This window comes from Gavia stellata, chromosome 31, assembly GCF_030936135.1.
Source record: "Gavia stellata isolate bGavSte3 chromosome 31, bGavSte3.hap2, whole genome shotgun sequence".
NCBI lineage: Eukaryota > Metazoa > Chordata > Aves > Gaviiformes > Gaviidae > Gavia > Gavia stellata.
Genome location: NC_082624.1, coordinates 3,374,831 through 3,392,036, shown reverse-complemented (window position 1 = coordinate 3,392,036; position 17,206 = coordinate 3,374,831). Strand labels below are relative to the sequence as shown.

Genomic DNA, 17,206 nt, shown 5'->3' with positions numbered 1-17,206 from the left:
GTATCCACCAAAGGTGTAGCGCTTGCATTTCTACTTATTCCAGCATTGTGGGTTTTCTTGCAAGCAAAAAAAAATAATTCAAACTTTTTACAGCCTTAAAAAAAGGTTTGGTGCTGGTTTTGTTCTAAAACTGAAATTAGATAGGGAGCAACATGTTAGTCCCCATGAAAGACAATTGCCAGTGCTTATTGATGCTTTGGCTTCTCAGTGTACGGTGGTGTTTTTAATTTATTTCAAGGCCTGGTGGGCTCCTAATGGTCTTCCTGTAGGAGGATTTCTAATTAGGTTAATGAAAGGCTAATGAGAAAGTTAGAGCCAGAAGCTTCGTCAAACAACTGCAGAGCCCTGAAATAAGATCAATAATGTGAAACTAAGCCCTTGAAAGGCACTCAAAAAGATTCTTTTAAGGTACCTGGAAGATGCAGTGGCATACTTCCACGTCCATACCTCACAAGCAGATTTGCAAAACCCCAAGCAAAATATCTGTACAATTATATTTGTCTGTCTAGCAGCACAATTAATCACTAAAATTGTGTGGCAAGAGATGCTTCAGAGGACATTTTACTGTGTAGTTGCAGATACTTACTAAGTTCCTTGAGATGAGAGCGAAAGAAAGAGAGCTCTTTCTACTGTGGATCACAGAGTTTTCTAGCTCCATCGCATTATCATGCGATGCTGTTAAATAAAGAAGCTGCATGTAGTTAGAGAGCAACATTATGGATAGTATGGGCATAAACAAGATGATTCCTAATAAAGGTTCTTCTTTCTGTTTGCAGCTAGGGATAAGTCTGAGAGAGCTTTTGGCATGGGCTTTGTGAAGTTGATGAATGCAGATGGAACAACACTGCAAGATGGCAGACACAATTTGATTGTTTATAAGGTAGCTTGAGCATTTGCAGTCTTCGCTTTTGTTTAACTAATCAAAACAACTCTCTTGGCTGACTTTTTTCCTAGCCACGTAAACATCATCATTGCAGAGATTTTTAATAATTTTTTCTAAGATAATAGGACGGTAATCTTTTTTTTTTTTTTTTTTTAATAAGTTACCCTCAGCTCTGCTTTCACTAATGGGTTTTCTGACTGCAAGTACGCAAATCTGGTACATTTTTGTATGGATCTGTATAGAGCATTTTTCCTCTAACATCATTCACCTAGACAGCGTGCAGCAAATAGGCCTGGTGAGCACCTGCTTTGGAGGATCAGTGTGTGATGGGGAGAGAGACCTGGTGCCTTTCATCACAGTAAGAGGAAGAAGTTAATGCATTGCAGTAGAAAGCTACGAAGTGAGAGGCGGCGGCGGGGGGAAACCCTCCTAAACTCTGTGGCTTGAATCACTCTGAAAAGAGCTTAGCTAGGCAACTTCTATTCCCTGAAGTTAGAGGCCCAAAACAGACAATGTGAGTAAACAACTATAGACATGAAAAGGTGTTTAAAGCCCTCTCTGGCTGTCACTGTGTTGAAGTGTGTCTGCAGATGAGAACTGCAAGAGGTCAGATGAGGTGTGTTCAGTGTGAGATAACCCTTGTCTTTTGCTGTGTTCAACCAACAGGGTGATAACAAGAAAATGGAAGATGCTAAATGCTATTTAACTCTTCCTTGTACCAAAACGGAGATGGAGGAGAAGGAGGCCCCCTCGGGGAAAAATCTGCACCATCTAGCCAACTTCACACCCACTAAAGACAGTACAAAAGACAGCTTCCAGATTGCCACTTTGATCTGCTCCACCAAACTTACCCAGAATGGTAGGGCTTGCATTAGCAGCCTAGCGGTATCATGCTGTGTATTTGAAGTAAAGAGGGCACTTTCTTTACACAAATTTTTTTGGCGTTGTAGCGTGTGTGGGCATAGTGCTTTAATCTTGCTGTTTCATGTGTCAATGGCAGCCCAGTCCCGGCATTGTTGTCATCATGTTGTCAGCTACAAAGATGTTTACACAGCCACTAGAGACCATGTCACATGAATATCTTACCCAAACTACAAATGTTAAATCTGACAGGTTTGTTGGCATGTATAGATATGGCACCTGTCAATGACAGTGTATATGTGTTTTCAGAATCCTTTATGTTTAAGGTTAATTATCTTCTTTCTGTTTATCTTCTAATTATCTTCTATCTGCCTGTTAAGAATGTAGCAATTAGAACTGAACTCATCAGCATGCTGTTACGCAGTACCTCTGCTTTGCGTGCTGCCAAAGTGGTCAAAATGAAGGATGATGTATACATGTGAATGAATACAGTACGCGCTGGTAAATGATGTGAGATTTCCAGTAGCTCTGGAAGGCTCTTGGTATAACATACTCTTTGACTTTGGGAAAGAGGCATGTGAAAATGACACCAGCTGTGGCTCCATCAAGGTGTGCCTGTGTAGCTGCTGGGAGATGGGCATGAGCTGTTCTGCTTGCAGTTTGAGTTTGGCCAGTTTAAGTTAAATGCCATACTGATAACATTCATGGGCACGAGGACTGAATCTGACTTTCATTATCCCGTCTGACACGTAGACCAAGCACGTTTGCATCTTTCTGCCCTCCTGCATGTAACCTCTGTTTCTGAATGTGGCATTCTTTGTCAAGGCTGTTAAGTTCCACATGGATTCTTACATCTGAAGGTAGTAAATGAATTTAGTTTCAGAACAGAGATGATATGTACGTATTTCATTAATATGGGAGGTGTATGTGAAACCTGCTAGACTCCTTTGAAAGCCTCAATTGTAGTCTGTAACTAAACTTGAGGTCCTGGGATGTCCCAGAACTGTGATAAACAGCTCTGCAGCTTCATGTAATTTATACAAGATGTTTCAATTTTAACTTTAAGAACCATCTCCAAGAGGCTGCTCTAAAGTAAACACAAGCATTAGTAAGAAAAGTCATGCACTGTAATAAAATTCCTAGCTTGAGATCTCTTCTCTTGGCTGAATGAGAAGCCTGCAAAATTGTCTACCGAATGCCTTGCGTTATCAAATTACACCAAGGCTTCCATTTATAGCAAAACTTAACTTTCTTGCCAAGATGAAAGAACCATCTCAAGGTAATTTTCTGTACATCAGTGTGACTTTTCCTTGTAAGCGGATTCCAAAAATAACATCTAGTACTGTTCTGCAGCCATTAGATCAGCTGTGTTGTTGCAATCTGTTTCTAATTGCTTGTGTTCTGTCCTTGCTAGTTGACCTGCTGGGTTTGTTGAACTGGCGTTCTAACTCTCAGAACATAGCTCACAACCTAAGGAAGCTAATGGAGGTGGAAGGAGGAGAAATTGTAAAGGTATGTAAAGAGTTTTGAGTCTCCTTGTTATGCAAACACTTATGTTTGTGCTTGATGTTGACCTTGAAGGGTTGTAATTGTGTTGTACCCAAAAGCTCTCTCTATAGGCTAGGAGAGCTGTTCTAGCTGCTGAGCAACAGGAGAACAAAAGGTATACTTTGCCCCAAGAGCTCTCGTTAGAGGAATTCACCAGAATTACAGAAGTTAAATGCTACCAGGACCGGGGAGATAGTGGTGACTTTATTTTCCCCTGTATCCTTACGAAATAGAAGATACATTCAAAGCCTAACTGTTAATTTTCAGTAGTGGCTCTGGGCCTCCTTTGTGAATAGGGACTTGCTGTGCATCAGGAACAGAGTGCAGAGAAGGCCCAAAGAGCTTATAGTCAGAGTACCGTGGGGAATAGACCTGAAGTGTGTGGAAGCACGACAGAAAGTAGTATGCTGAAGGATTTAGGAGGTAAGACTTCCTGTGGTTCCAAGTGTGGATCTTTTGGGATTATGCAAGGTCATGGTTTTACTTAACTGCTGAACCAACTGAAGTAAATGCTGTGTTGTTGCAAACCAGTCTTTATGTAAAATGTCATGCTTTAGTACAGAGTATGTGGTTGATTCGGCCCAGCGTGAGCTTAAACTATATGGATAGAATTAAGGGTATTCAGTAGGTCTCTTGCTAGATAAAAAGGCAACAGAACAGAAAAGAAAGTGGGGCCATTCAGAGCTGATAAGAAAAGATCCTCCCTTCCTAAGTGAGGGAGAATAGCGTGATGATTATATCAAGCATGTGAATGAATACAGGACTAAGATCCCTTCTTAAATGTTCTTTCATGTACAGCTTTTACAGTTCAACTGAGCTAGGCTGGAGGGGAAAAAGTGATCCAAAAGAGTAGGTTCTTGTGCAGGATTCCAGAAGCAGTAGTCTTTTCCTACCTTTTTACTGTTTTTTTCCCCTCTAGTTTTTGCAAGACACCCTCGATGCACTTTTCAACATAATGATGGAAATGTCAGAAAATGAAACCTATGACTTTCTTGTGTTTGATGCACTGGTGAGTGAGTCTTTTATGTGGATTTAGAGTATTTGTTTTTCAGCCACATTTTCAATCTGTTCCTGGTGCTACCTTTATATGAGTGATTGGTGTTTTGTTCTGAGAAGTAGATTATATTTAAACACTTCTTAAGGCATTTTCAGGAGCTAGGACTGAGATATGCATTGAGGTTTTTAGTGACCACAGTGAGAACAGTAATAACCGTTTACATAATTTATAGTAATTTCTTCAGATAACTTCTTGCATTAAGGCAATTTACAAAAGAGAAAAGCCGTATTATCCATCTGAAGCACAAAGGAAATGATTTGTTCAGGGTCATGATGGTGGAGGGTTTGTGGCTGTGGGGGGAATAGAACCTATGTACGCTAAATCCAAGCCCAGTACTTAGGCAGTAGGGATGACTGCTCCTCTGAACCTTTGTAGAAGGATTGTTATGACTGAGCAAAAGACTTCACAAGGAGTTTTCTGCGTCTTTGGAGAGGCTGCTTAGTATGTGTGTGAAAGGCACTGGCTTTGGTGTGCAGTGCAGTCACAAAGTTGTGTGCTTCATGCTGATCAACAAATACGTACTTGACAGTTCAGGAAGAAATGTGAAGTCGGATGTATCCAGCTGACACTGGGGAGCAGGGGGTGAATACAGGGGGACAGAATGTCCTGGCTCTGGTACATGTCATTGTAGTCACAGGACCACAGGACTGGGTGTTTGCTATGAGTATAAATTATCAGAATCTCAAGTTCTAGCTTGAAAAGCATCATTTCTTAGCTTTGAAAAATGGCCTTCAGCAGCTCCGTGCCTATTTAACCTGTGCTATGACAGTGTCACATAAAGGCTGTGAGTAGTGCTGCTTCCCGTATCACCGTTGTTGCTTTGTGGAGAGGCTGCCTTAATCTCGAAGATCTCCTGTCTAAATGCTGCTATGACCTACCTTCCTTCTGAGCAATGATGTAGTCGCAGACACCACAGTATTTAGTCACTATTAGAATATGAACAACACTATCTGTAGCTTTAACGCTATTAGAAAAAAAACCAAAAACCATGACCCGGCAAAGTAGATGACATGCAATTAGAGACTGAGTTGTTTGTGGTAGTTAGAGGTTGTGTGGCTCTGTACATCTGTTTCCTTTTGAATTTTTGGCAGGTATTTATTATTTCTTTGATCGGAGACATCAAGTTCCAGCATTTCAACCCTGTACTTGAAACTTATATTTACAAGCACTTCAGTGCAACCCTGGCATATGTGTAAGTATTGGTAACCACAAACCCACAGTCTGGCATGCAGGCAGTGTCTCACCGATAGTTACGGTAAACTACGCAATTGATAAAGGCAGCATAGACCAGACAAGAGTGTCCCACCCTATTCTTCTCTGCTTTCAGGAGAGAAAGAAAGCCTGTAATTACTGTCTTTACTCTGTAAAAAGTTTCTATTGTAAGATTTTTTTTCTGTAAGGAAAAGACACTGCTATCATGGGAAATCCTGTGTCAGACTGGGTGATTCAGACTCTCTGTTGAGCTGTAGTCCTCTGTGTGTGTGTTTGTGTTGTAAAAGCATCTTCGTGTTTTTCAGTCTGATTTCCTATTGAAAACAGGTGTCATGCAGTCAGTCAGTATACTCTCTCCCTTATAACTTTTGAGTGCTTTGGTCTAGTATTACTGCTAAAAGATTGGGGCAGGGGGATATGAGTGGTGGTTATGGGTATATGCCAAAGACAACGGAAATTATCACGAGTCGGTATGTGGGCAGGCTGGTGGAAATTGGTGAGGGAACACAAACTGATAAAAAATCTGGTCTGATAAGTATTGCTGCTCATGGAACTGTGTTGTCTTGCCAGTATCTGCCTCGACTTTTTCAATCCATCCCAAAAGTACTTTTAGCAGAAGAAAGTTTTTGAAATAGTCTGTATACTTTGTGTTACAATTTTAGGGGTATGTTTGAATGGGGTCTCAGGGAGCAGAAGCAGAACAATATGTGGCTGAAATAATACGAGTGACATTGTGGTTGATGGTAGCAGAGATAAGAACGGTGTTCACCTCCACTGTCTGCCTACAGCCAGGCAGGTTGAGGCCACCACAGACTTCAGAAAAGGGCTAAATGTCATGGTGAGGTTTAAACACACAGATTATATGAGATTACACTTATATATTGAAACTCTCTCACATAGACTGTCATTTGTTTAGAAGAAATTTGCAGTTCTTCATATTTGGATATGTGGGTATGGATGGTGGGAGTAATTCTGTTCCACTGTGGCGTTTTTATCTGTGGAACTCAAAGCAGTTTAAAAAATTTAGCTCACAATCATTAGTCCTCTTGTGTCAGGGAAGGAAAAAGCTGATCCGCAGAATTTATTCAGGTACATGTGAAAACTTAGTCCTTTTGGTCAACCTGTTGATTTCATGTGCTTAAAAATGAGGCATTTTTTTAAGTGCCAAAGCTTGTCATGGCTTAAATGCCCAAGGATATCCAGGAATTTGGTGGGGAAGCCAGGAATATCACCCAGATCTCTTGACTTTCCAGCGCCTTGATCTAGCACCCCTCAACCCAAAGGTCATTACCCTCATGGTAACAGGCAACTAAAAGGTTAAAACTGGGGCCAATAGAGAAGGCAAAACCAGAAACCAAGCTCTTTTTCCCCTCTAAAAATCTCTTATTTTTACTGGTACGCCTGAATTCCTAGTCCTGAGTATTCAGCCTCTTTTGATGGTTGTCAGCCTAATAATTCTGTGAGGAAACACGATTCCACAAAGCTCTGAAGTCCCCATACCCTGGATTTCTTTCTTCGCTGTCCTGGCCACATAATCACTGCTTGCATATGATTTTCTTTCCTTCTTCCCTGTAACCTATGGAAGAATCATCATTCTTATTTCTCTTTACTATAAATAAAGTTCTTTGTCTGATTAATGAGCGCACTGTATTTTAGCTTTGTTGCTCCCTTGCCTTTCTTTCCAGCTTAGCTTGACAATGTGGCATCTGCATAATGCCAGGTGGACTATCGTATTTTATAGTGTCCTTCTGTGCTCCGCATGCCAGAATTTGGCAAAGCAGGGAATTGGATGCAGGCAGTGTGGCAAACAGAGCGAGTGCAAAAGCTGTTGTATACTTGGCTATCACTCACACTCCGCTTTGGGTGCTGCGAGTTGTTTAATGAAGAGAAGAGGATTAACTGCCTGCCTTCCGATTCAACAGAGACTAGATAGCAAATACTCCTAATGTGTTTATGCAGCTTCTGTCCACAGTTCTCAAAGCACTCAGCAAGTATTGCTTCAGAAGAACTTTGTGCTCCGCACATGAGAATGGTAACACGTGGAGAAGGTGTCAGTCCACTTTCAGTACGAATGGGTTTTCCAGCTTCCTGAACACTTCCTTTTAGGGAAAAAGAAAGCAGATCAAGAAGCTAGAATTTTGACAGACAATTTTGTAGACTTTTCTGAGAATTCATGAACCGGTTATGAAAATCTGGCAGCCCCTGAAGCCAAAGATTTCAGAAGGAAATAGGCTGTGAAGAGGAACCCCTGTCTGTTATCTATTTGTTAGACTCTAGTTCCGCTCTGGAATAAGGAAGCTGGAATGACACAGAAACTTAACTCTGTCTATATTTATTCTTGGTTTTGTTTTATTTCCAAAGGAAACTCACCAAAGTACTGAACTGTTACGTGGGAAATGCTGATGACTCCAGCAAGACAGAATTGCTATTTGCTGCTCTGAAAGCCTTGAAGTACCTATTCCGATTCATTGTTCAGTCACGAATATTGTACCTGAGGTGAGACCAAGGTCATTGCTGTCCTTATGTTTCCTTTTGGAAGTTAGTGGAGTTTCTTCCAGTCAACACCACTGGAGGGGATATTCTTCAGCATATCCTCTATCCTTGAATTATTAAGAAGAGTGTCTTTCTGCCCTTTTGTCTACAGCTGGAGAAAATAAGTTGAGTAAAAACGGAAATACATAATTTCAAGAGGAGAATCCTTTTAGTCACCTGTAGCACGCCATAAGCAGCGTATGGTGGTGATGAAAAGGAACGTGTTATTTATTAAAAAAAATAAAACATGGAATGACTTCCTCATTTTAAGAAACTTTAAGAAACAAACTCACACATGGTTACTTGTTAGGTGAGGTGAGGGCGACACTGTGTCTAGTTAGGATATGGTCAATGACAGTGGTTTTACCATAGCCTCAGAACATGTTTTCAAAAATTTACAGTGAATGTTTGGAGTCCTGTCCTCATGTTCATTCTGGCTTTTTTTGTTTAATACAGAATGAGCTACTTGATTCTTGGAACCCAAGCAGAGTTTGATGCAATGGCAGTTTAAAAAGTGCAGCTTTTCCCTTTTATAACAGATTTCAGCAGGAAATTACTGCAGAATCCCTCATGCCATTTTTACATTCATGTCTTTGTAGAAGGAGATTGCTTTGAGATGTTGTTCCACAGGATAAAATCATATTTCAGCTACTACGACACTGTTAGCCTAGATTTATGTGTATAACAGGCTCTTTCTGTTCTTTGTAGGTTTTATGGGAAAAGCGAAGATGGGGATGAATTTAATGATGCAATACGCAAGCTGTTCCTCTCCTTCAATGTCCTCATGGACCGGCCTTTAGAGGAGGCTGTCAAGATTAAGGTATGCATAATTTGCAGGGAGAGGTAATATATTTTATTAGATCAACTAATACAGTTGGGGGGGGGGGGGGCGCAGCGAGAAAAAAGGACAAGTTTTGAGGCACGTAAAACCCATTCAGATGAGTCACACTACCTCTGAATGTCTGTTTTAATAGAACTGTGTGTGGCAGGAAAGGAATATTTAAACCCCAAAGTTGATCAAATAAAGATGAGAGCTGTGACTTTGCTGAAAACCCTTCAGCCCCTGCTAGGATGAAGGCTAACAACCACTGAAGGTATAATCTACTGGAGTGTGGAAGACACTTCAACCAGTAACACCAAGCTTGAGGGCGATAGAGATGTTAAACTACTGCAAAAATCAATGTAACGCTGGGAATGGAAGTAATGAAAAAAACAAATGGTTTCTAAATGTATCTTAGATTTTATACTTTCTTGTTTTTCTGGTGTCAACTGGATTATGAACCTTCTGTTTATGCTCTGAGGAGGAGCAGAGCAGCCGTGCAATGAGGCTGCTAAATTGCTGAAGGCAATGAGGCCTTTAGATTGCTTGCTTTATTTCAGTTCTTCTAGCCAACATGCTTTTCTCTGTTTGAAGGAAAGATTGAGTCTAAACTTTTAATTAATGTTTGGGTTATTTAAAGCTCAACTTTGATTCTCATGCAGTCAGAGTACCTGCTGGCAGCAGCCATAGAACATCACGGAGAGACCTTTAGTTGTTGCATCTTGTTATCTCGATGGTACATGTATGAAAGCCATGCTACTACCTAGATAACTTATTAGTGTGTATGTGGATATGCTAAAGTATGCAGAACGCTGAGTCAAATTAACTGACTAGTGCTTTTCACATCAGGCTGTAAGGAGCTTAATCCCTGGAACTGCAGGATGTTTGCAAAAACTGAAGAACTTGGCTACGTATCCTTCCTCCTTCGCCTTTTCCGCTCTGCACTGCAAATGTGTGGTTGCTGGAGGCTCTTTGGATGCATAAATTTGATCTTAAGCCAGTTCTCTACAGGTGTCCGCATATTTGGTCTTCACAAAAACTAGATTTGCCGTGTGAGCTGTGGGCATTGTTGTTGAGACTTTACACCCTTTTAGAATGAACTAGCTAGTCTAACTCAGTTTCCATGTGTGTTTCATGTCCTTGTTTTTTTTTCTTGCAGGGTGCAGCTTTAAAGTATTTGCCAAGCATCATAAATGATGTCAAACTAGTATTTGACCCTGTTGAGCTCAGGTAACCATATTAAGTTTGTTTGTCCTCCCAAACCCAGCTCATCTGTCGGGAAGAATCTTGGAAACTTTCCTAAAAACAGCCACTCTGATTATGACATGATGATGCACGTACTGTGCATGAATTTGAGGAAGCGCTTGCAGGGCTTTAATTGAAGTCAGTTTAGTTCAAAGGAATCTATGCATCTCAACTGCTCTACCTTAGGAACTTGGAGATTTTACTAAAAACCAAAATTTGAGGACTGTGGAGTGATATGTTGAAATATTCTTGTGCAAGTTTCCACCAATTCTTAATGATCGCTTCTGAGGTAAAGCGAGAAGTGTGACAAAGGCATAGCCTTGGTCAGGAAAAGAAGAGTTGTATTTATTCAGGAAATTCACAACCCTGCGTGGATTTCTCTTCTTTGCTGTTCCTAGCTTTGCCCAGAACCTCCCAACCATGCCTCCTTGTTCTGACACAAATAATTTGCTCGTAAACAGTAGACAGACAGCAAATGTACATGGAATTTAATTTAATGGAATCTCAGATTGAAATGAGTCATCACTCTTGATGAAAGGGGCATCTGGAAGGATATGCCCTTGCCATTGTGTATAGCAGTGTTTCAAGTTTCGGCAGTGGTCTGCTGAAGCTTGGCAAAATTCTGCTTTCATTTTGTGTGAAAGTATGATTATCTTATGCTGGCACTGGAGGGCAGATAGTATTGTCTATTTATAAGCTTTTGTGATAATCTAGTGTGTCTTGGGATGCAAGCTTCATTTTAAGAGGTGTAAGCCTGCAGTTTCTGAACACTGTTCAGTTTTACTAAAAGTCCTGTGCTAAGTTTCTTGAAAATAATTTAGGGCTTCATAGTATTTTGCGTGCAGACTGCTTGTGGTAACGTGTCCACGCAGTGACAAAACTGCTTGACTTGCCCAGGTGCAGGACAGCATAAGTGTAGGATGGAATCACGTTGGGTGAAAATGCTGACCATCTGCTTACTTTGTGGTTTGCTCACTAGTGTCCTCTTCAGCAAGTTTATCCAAAGTATTCCCGACAACCAGTTAATCCGACAGAAGCTAAACTGCATGACCAAGATAGTTGAGAGTGATCTGTTTAAACAGTCCGGTAAGTAGCAAATTGAAGTCTGGGGATTCTGCATGGGGCCACACACCCTTAAAAACAAAAACATCTTTCACATTCACATGTCCTTTACGTCAGTCATCAGTGGTAGTCTGCCATTACATCCATCTTTAGAAATATTCCATGCCATGGAACAACTGAAACTTTTTTTGCTCTTCAGTCTTTATACAATACCTAATACTGTAGGATCCTGAACCAGTGTGTTGATTTAGAAAGAGGCAGAAGGTGAGAGTGTGCTGTTTGATGCAATACATATAATTACAGGTTATTTATGACTTTCTCTAGTCTGTTAGTGGTAACTCAAGTGGGTTTAAGCATGTTTTGGTGTCCAAGATAGTAAAGTTATGAGCAGAAAGCTGTTGTGTGGTACGTAAGTATACTGAACGCTGGAGAACTTCCTGAGACTGACAAGGTGTGGTGCTCTATTTCATTTTTTAGAATGCAGAGATGCCCTTCTGCCGCTACTAATAGATCAGCTAAGTGGCCAGTTGGATGACAATTCAAACAAGCCTGACCATGAGGCCTGCTCACAGCTACTTAGCAATGTTCTTGAAGTCCTGGATCGGAAAGATGTGGTGAGCATGAACTGTCAAGGGTGCAAATCAAGGTTAATTCTTCTTTTGAGAAGTTATGGCAAAGAAACGTTCTCAACTTCTTCTTTAAAGAATTACGAAGTTCTGATGTTTACAGAAATTGTGTTGCATTGCTGTATAGTTCTTTGAATCTCTTTGCACATAAAGTAGCTCTGTCTAAAAAGGAGCCATGAAAGGTTGAATTAGTGGTTATCGCTACAGTACAAAAAGCAATTGCTTTCCTTTCTAGGGACCAAAATGATATTCCCAGCAACTTTAGTAGCTTGTTGAATTATTTGGTTGTTGTCATAACAGTATTTGGGTTTTTGTTTTCTCCACTATGAAATACGGACAATGATCATGATTCAGTCAGGAGAATACAGTTACTCGCTGCGTTAGTCGTGGAAATTGATTCTAAGTTGCTGTGAAAAGGATAGTTTGAACTGAAGAGCTGTTCAGGGAAAACAGAGCCAAATCACCCAGAATCAGAATCACAGAATCAAAGCACCAGCTTCGGTTTAGCTATGCCAGGAGGAACTAATGAAGCTGGTATCAATTATGCTAGCTCTCCACCAAGTGTATACCTACAGCATTTGAATCGATTGGTCTGCCCACACAGGGAGCACTCTACAGAACATTAATAATTGTCTCAAATTTTCCTTATTGAATATCCCCAGGGGCCCACTGCTGTCCACATCCAGCTGATCATGGAACGCCTGCTAAGGAGGATAAACCGCACAGTGATTGGAATGAGCAGACAGTCTCCACACATTGTGAGAGCCTTTTACTTGCTTCAGTTATTACTTTACCATTTGTTATAGTGGAATTTATTCTCCTGGGAGATTTCAGTGTGTAGCAGTGGTTTATGAAATCATCTTTCCGTTTCCTGCAGGGCTTCTGTGCCACTGAAACAGGGCTTTTGGTGGTTTTCTGAGATGAGGTATTAGGATACAAATTGTCCTACTCCAGCAGCAGTTTGAACTGAGTCACAGCTGGCTGTGATTTCAAGTTCCTTTGGGCCCTTGTGCACAGAGAATTTGGTTTCAGTGCAGTTTCTAATACACAAGGAGTCTTTGCTGAAAAAATGATGCACTTTTGTCACCTTGGTGAATAGGATTAAATGCTGAAGGATGAGGCATCTCTAAGGGGCATTTCTGACTACTGTGTGGCATCTTAGAAGGTGTGATCAAGTTCATATGTTTTAATTTGCTATGTACAGAAAGACGGAAAAATCAAGAGCTGGGTGTCTATAGCAATATCTTATTTTTGATAACTAAGGTCAAGTGAATGCTATTACCAATATGTCAGCTATGAGAATTACAGTTCACCGTAGTAAATTTGAAAATCATAGAATCATTTTGGTTGGAGAAGACCCGTAAGATACAACGAAGTGATTCATATAAGTACATATATATATTCCATTGTTTTGCGGGTATGTTTTTCTTGCAAACCATGATCCCTGGGGAGAAAGAAAGCTATACCCAGACTTCGTACTTGAAATTTAGGAAGTTGTGACCGCTTTAGGGTAGAGGACTGAACAGCCACACAGGCTGATGTCAGGACATAGATGAGCAGGATTGCGATCAGTGATATTTGATTAGGCAGAACTCTGAAAGCGTATGCCACACTTGGAACTTACAGTGCTCAATTCAGGAAAATAATCAAATGTTTTGTTTTTCCTATTCTAGGGTATTTTTGTGGCCTGCATGACAGCCATCCTGAGGCAGATGGATGATTTCCATTACAGCCATTACATCAATACTTTCAAAACCAGGCAGGACATTATTGTAAGTCAGCCTGGCTGGGGGATTAGCTCAGTCCATAAAGAATTACACTCTGCTTCTGAAAGGTCATTTCAAGTTACTGCATTCAGTTTGCAGTGATTATGCTGCATTCATCAGCAATGACTTAAAGGCACCTAATGCCGCAACCACTGGGGATATATTCGCATCACCCCTGCTGGGCATACACAGTGGGTGTTGCTGACTCAGTAGAGCCTGAGAATAGCATTTGTAGCATTGAGTAAAAACACGTTTAATGACTATTTAAGTCTGTGCAACTAGAAAGTCAGGAACCAGAAGAGTGAATGAAGATGAAAAGGAAAAGCATTTTCCCCTCTCTTGCTCTCACTGTATCTCTTTGTGATCCTGTTCTCTCTATCTACTTCTTTCTAATTCTTCCTCTTCCTCTAGAGTTTAATTAAATGCTTTAGTCTTGCTTTAGTGGGCACCAATGCAAATAGTTCCCTCCATGTTAAAAACTGTGTACAATTCATGTCCCCAAAGACTTTCAATACGAAACCAGGTGAAATACTAGTTTTGGTTTGTGGGTTTTTTTGGTTTTTTTTTTTTTCTTAAGGCCCTTAGAATTAACAGCTCTGTCCAGATTTTCCCCCAGACTGCCCAGAAAAAGTCAGAACCAAAAGAAGTCTGAAGCATGACACAGCAACTGTTCTGGCTTTTTTGTCCCCTACTCCTTGTTTTGCAACTTAGAAGTGCTTGCTTGTTTAAATACTGGCTGGGGAAGAGCCTGGAGTTGCATTCTTCCTGTAAAAGCTAGATCAAAAACCACAAGAAGGTGTTTGTAATTCATTTGGGATGGCAAGGTGATCTGTCTTTGCCTGTGCAGTTGGAATTGCCTGCAATCTGTTGAGCAACATAGCCACCTACAGGACACACACATTTCTGTCACTTCTGCATCTAAAAGGCCACTTGGCTGCACTGTCTATAGAGAGCACTCATCATCTAGTTTCAGAATTGCTTTTTATATTATCCAAATAATTTTTTGTGAAGGAAGAAAAAACAAAATAAAGTAGATTCAGGAATTCTGCTAGTGTTCAAGTAAATGAGTGAAAAGGTTTTCAGCAGGGTTATGTAGAAATACTGTGTCTGATGAAGAAGAGCGGTAGGAAGACAAATCTGATGGATTTTGGAAAAAGGTGAATTCAAGGCAGAATTGAAACAGATTTTATGTTGAGTGGGCCTCAATTCAGAATTTTTTCTTTTTCCTGAAGAGCAGTTGAGCCAGTAGGAGACCATTGTAAGTTAAGTTCAAGGTAAGGTTAAAAAGGTACTTAAAAGCTTTCCTGAAATGTAAACTTCAGACTGAATCTCAACTTGCAAGTTGAAAATGTCTTGGTTTACCATATAGTTCTGCATCTTCTGACTCAAATAGGAGAATATTTCTTTTGTATTTCTGTGTGTGCAGATAAAGCTTCTACATGAAGACATATCAAGAGGCTGAATTATGTAATCATTAAAACTACCTGCGTATCATTTAAACAGATACCGATTGAAAATAAGTTTTACAGATCCTTAAATCTACAGAAGCAAGCCCACATTTGTGGTGGTGTAGTAGTTGTCAATACCAATAGAACATTACTGCAATGATTGCTTTTTTTGTTGTTGTTTATTGTGGGTTTTTATTTGCTTTGGTATTTTCAGCACTGGCATTGCATCATTACTTGGTTGGTTTAACACTGTTACAAGTTAATTCATATCTTCAAGGTGCCCCATGTCAAGTCCAAACCTTTCCATCAAGCTGTGATTTAATAATGCCTAAAGGATTTTTACTGAGGCAGCACCAAATGCCCCTTTCTCTCTCTACATCGATGTCGCTTGCCAGTTCTTTAGAGCAAACTGTTCAGCTCAACAGAATTTTTTTTTTCCTAGTGATCTTTGCAAGGTGGTGATTTCTCATGTGACCTTCTTCGTGTCCCTCTCATTTTTGAATGCTGATGTGCTGTCTTTGTAGAGAATAGACTCTATTTAAATGCTCATAGGTAGCATCTATATCTGTAGAGACCACAATGTAGAGATCAATATTCTTGATATTACCTTCTTTTGTTCATCTCTCTTCTTTTTCCTTTACTTTTTTCTTATTCTACAATTCAACCTTGCCTTGCCCAAGTCTTAAGGTGGGATATAGCTTTGTTTGGAGCGGTTTAGTGTTTGTGCAAAAAGTGTCTTTTCTACAGTAATGTTCTAAACCGTGTGTCTGATGGCATGTTCACTACCTCTGTGTGACTATCCTTCTTAAACTGGACCAGAAAAGACTTAACTAATTGGGGAGGTGAAAATACATTATAATTTCCATCTTTATAGAAGATACTGTGTAGGGCTGTTACACTGTCATTGTTTAGACATTTGGAAACAAGTCCTTGAATATTGATTTTGCTTTTTAATCCAGCTTGTGCACCAGAACTCCCTACAACACAGCTTAATTCAAAACAGTAAAGACAGATTTAATTAAACAGATCAACATGTTCTGTGGAATTATTTCTCCTTCTGTAATTGAATGGATGAGATGTCAGAAATAATTTAGTTATTGGAATATACCACACAATAAGAGATCCTTCTTAGGAGGTACAGCGTATTGATTGCAATGCAGTCATTAATCAATGCTATTGCAAACATTTGCATTTCCCTGTATTTTCATGTGGATAAAAGACTACCATATTCAACCTGATGGGCTGTGGTTTTTATTTTTCCAACAGGACTTCCTGATGGAAACATTCATTATGTTTAAGGATCTGATTGGAAAAAATGTCTATGCAGCTGACTGGATGGTCATGAATATGATGCAGAGCAGGTATAGAGTTGCTGCTATTTTAAGACTTGCTACTGCTTTGCAGCCTTTCTGGTTCTGAAAGGGGGGTGACTGACTCAAGCAGGCTTGCGAATCACTGGAGTTACATAGGCTTATTTTCTTTTACAGTTTCAGGGTGATTTAAATCAGATTTCAGTAAATTGTAGTGCCTGCACTCTTCTGTTGATGGAACTGGAAATCTTTCTTCTCCTGCCCAAAGGCACACAAAAACCACGCAGTCTTTCATACAGTCACTTATCTGCTGGAGAGTGCAACATAAATCAGAGGAGCCTTTTTGGTTTCAATTCTGGGGGAATCACATGGCAAACATAAAGCTACAGTTGGACATAAGTGTGGTCTTGGGTTTAGTATGCTGGCCTGTAAGCTAGAACTACCCACGTTCGCTTCTGTCCTCTGCTGTGGACTTCGTTTGGCCTTGTGTGAGGCAGTCTCTCCTGCTAAGTCTGTACAATTTGAATGGCTTTGGCTTGCTCTCTGTCTGCTGTGCTGGATAGCAAAGCATGGCCAAAACCTGCTATCCGCAACACAGCGGGGCCTGTATGCCTGTGAGTTTAATGTTCCCACGGGCGGTATCGACAGAACTGGGGACACAACGAAGGAACAACAAGCATGTAACTCCTGTTTGCATGGCACAGTCATGCAAGTCATCTTCAAAATGGAGGCAGCGTAGCTCCACAGTGTCGTAGGGGTGCAGTGTGGGGAAGGACATGAAAGCGGCAAGTTATTTGAGTGCTTCAGTGGTGAGGATAGGCTAAAGTTAAGAGAAG

At 40.5% G+C, this 17,206-nt stretch overlaps 1 protein-coding gene across 1 annotated transcript in view; it reads left to right on the top strand.

The window, feature by feature from the left end:
* Nucleotides 1-17,206, top strand: part of DOCK5 (dedicator of cytokinesis 5) — a 79,822-nt gene that overhangs the window by 37,586 nt on the left and 25,030 nt on the right. Inside the window, exons 17-29 of the mRNA XM_059831392.1 lie at nt 777-880; nt 1,550-1,742; nt 3,159-3,256; nt 4,212-4,301; nt 5,441-5,541; nt 7,923-8,057; nt 8,802-8,913; nt 10,073-10,143; nt 11,138-11,244; nt 11,698-11,834; nt 12,509-12,604; nt 13,520-13,618; nt 16,327-16,421. Coding sequence (XP_059687375.1) covers nt 777-880; nt 1,550-1,742; nt 3,159-3,256; nt 4,212-4,301; nt 5,441-5,541; nt 7,923-8,057; nt 8,802-8,913; nt 10,073-10,143; nt 11,138-11,244; nt 11,698-11,834; nt 12,509-12,604; nt 13,520-13,618; nt 16,327-16,421 — 1,438 coding nt within the window. The remainder of the gene's footprint in view (nt 1-776; nt 881-1,549; nt 1,743-3,158; nt 3,257-4,211; nt 4,302-5,440; nt 5,542-7,922; nt 8,058-8,801; nt 8,914-10,072; nt 10,144-11,137; nt 11,245-11,697; nt 11,835-12,508; nt 12,605-13,519; nt 13,619-16,326; nt 16,422-17,206) is intronic.